This window comes from Priapulus caudatus, unplaced genomic scaffold (genome assembly GCF_000485595.1).
Source record: "Priapulus caudatus unplaced genomic scaffold, Priapulus_caudatus-5.0.1 Scaffold221, whole genome shotgun sequence".
In the NCBI taxonomy this organism is placed as follows: Eukaryota; Metazoa; Priapulida; class Priapulimorpha; order Priapulimorphida; family Priapulidae; genus Priapulus; species Priapulus caudatus.
This window is the reverse complement of record NW_014577282.1, coordinates 62,639-63,351: the sequence shown is the minus strand read 5'-3', so window position 1 is coordinate 63,351 and position 713 is coordinate 62,639. Positions and strand designations below refer to the sequence as shown.

General features: G+C 54.4%; 1 protein-coding gene across 1 annotated transcript in view; it reads left to right on the top strand.

Annotated features, from left to right (window-relative positions):
* Window positions 1-303: 303 nt before the first annotated feature.
* LOC106807532 (ankyrin-1-like) overlaps window positions 304-713 on the top strand; it is a 15,652-nt gene continuing 15,242 nt past the window's right edge. Inside the window, exon 1 of the mRNA XM_014809899.1 lies at window positions 304-506. Coding sequence (XP_014665385.1) covers window positions 486-506 — 21 coding nt within the window. The 5' untranslated portion in view covers window positions 304-485. The remainder of the gene's footprint in view (window positions 507-713) is intronic.

Below are 713 nucleotides of genomic sequence, written 5' to 3'. Positions count from 1 at the left end.
TTACATCTCCTTAAATTATTCGCTCTCGGCTCCTCCGGCGCTAAGCTCTATCGTCAACACGCTGCCGGAATACGACCCGACGTCTAACACACACACACACACACACACACACACACACACACACACACACACACACACACACACACAGTTCGAATGTAAGGCGCAGTGACATTTTGGCAGCGATCCACGTTGCTCGAAGCCCGCGTGTAAGCGCAGCGCTGTTTTGACTCGGTCGTTACTTGTGCGCTGCGCCCTTCCGTCTGGTAAGCACGCGCGCCGCCATTGCAGCCACCGCTGCGCACCGCTATGGATGCTGCGAGCATTTCGCCGAAGAAGCCACGCTCGGGATTCCGCCGCGAGCATCCTCATTCTCACAGCGAGTGCCGGCTTCCTCCTGTGTAGTGTGAAGTGCATGCCTGTATAGGAGGACAAGGAGAAGGAGGAGTAGGAGGAGGAGGAGGACGAGGAGAGGGTGGTAGCAAAACATGGACAGGCGTCTTTACTCGGTAAGCACAGCTGTGTGTGTGTGTGTGTGTGTGTGTGTGTGTGTGTGTGTGTGTGTGTGTGTGTGGTGTGGAGCGTTACTCGTGCGACTGTATGCAGCCACAATTAAGGCCACGCCAGTGCACCGAGATCGAAGTACGACACGGCGTAAACCATTTCCTAACTGTGTATTAACGTTTTAAATTCGTTCAGCGAAATGATGCGTGATG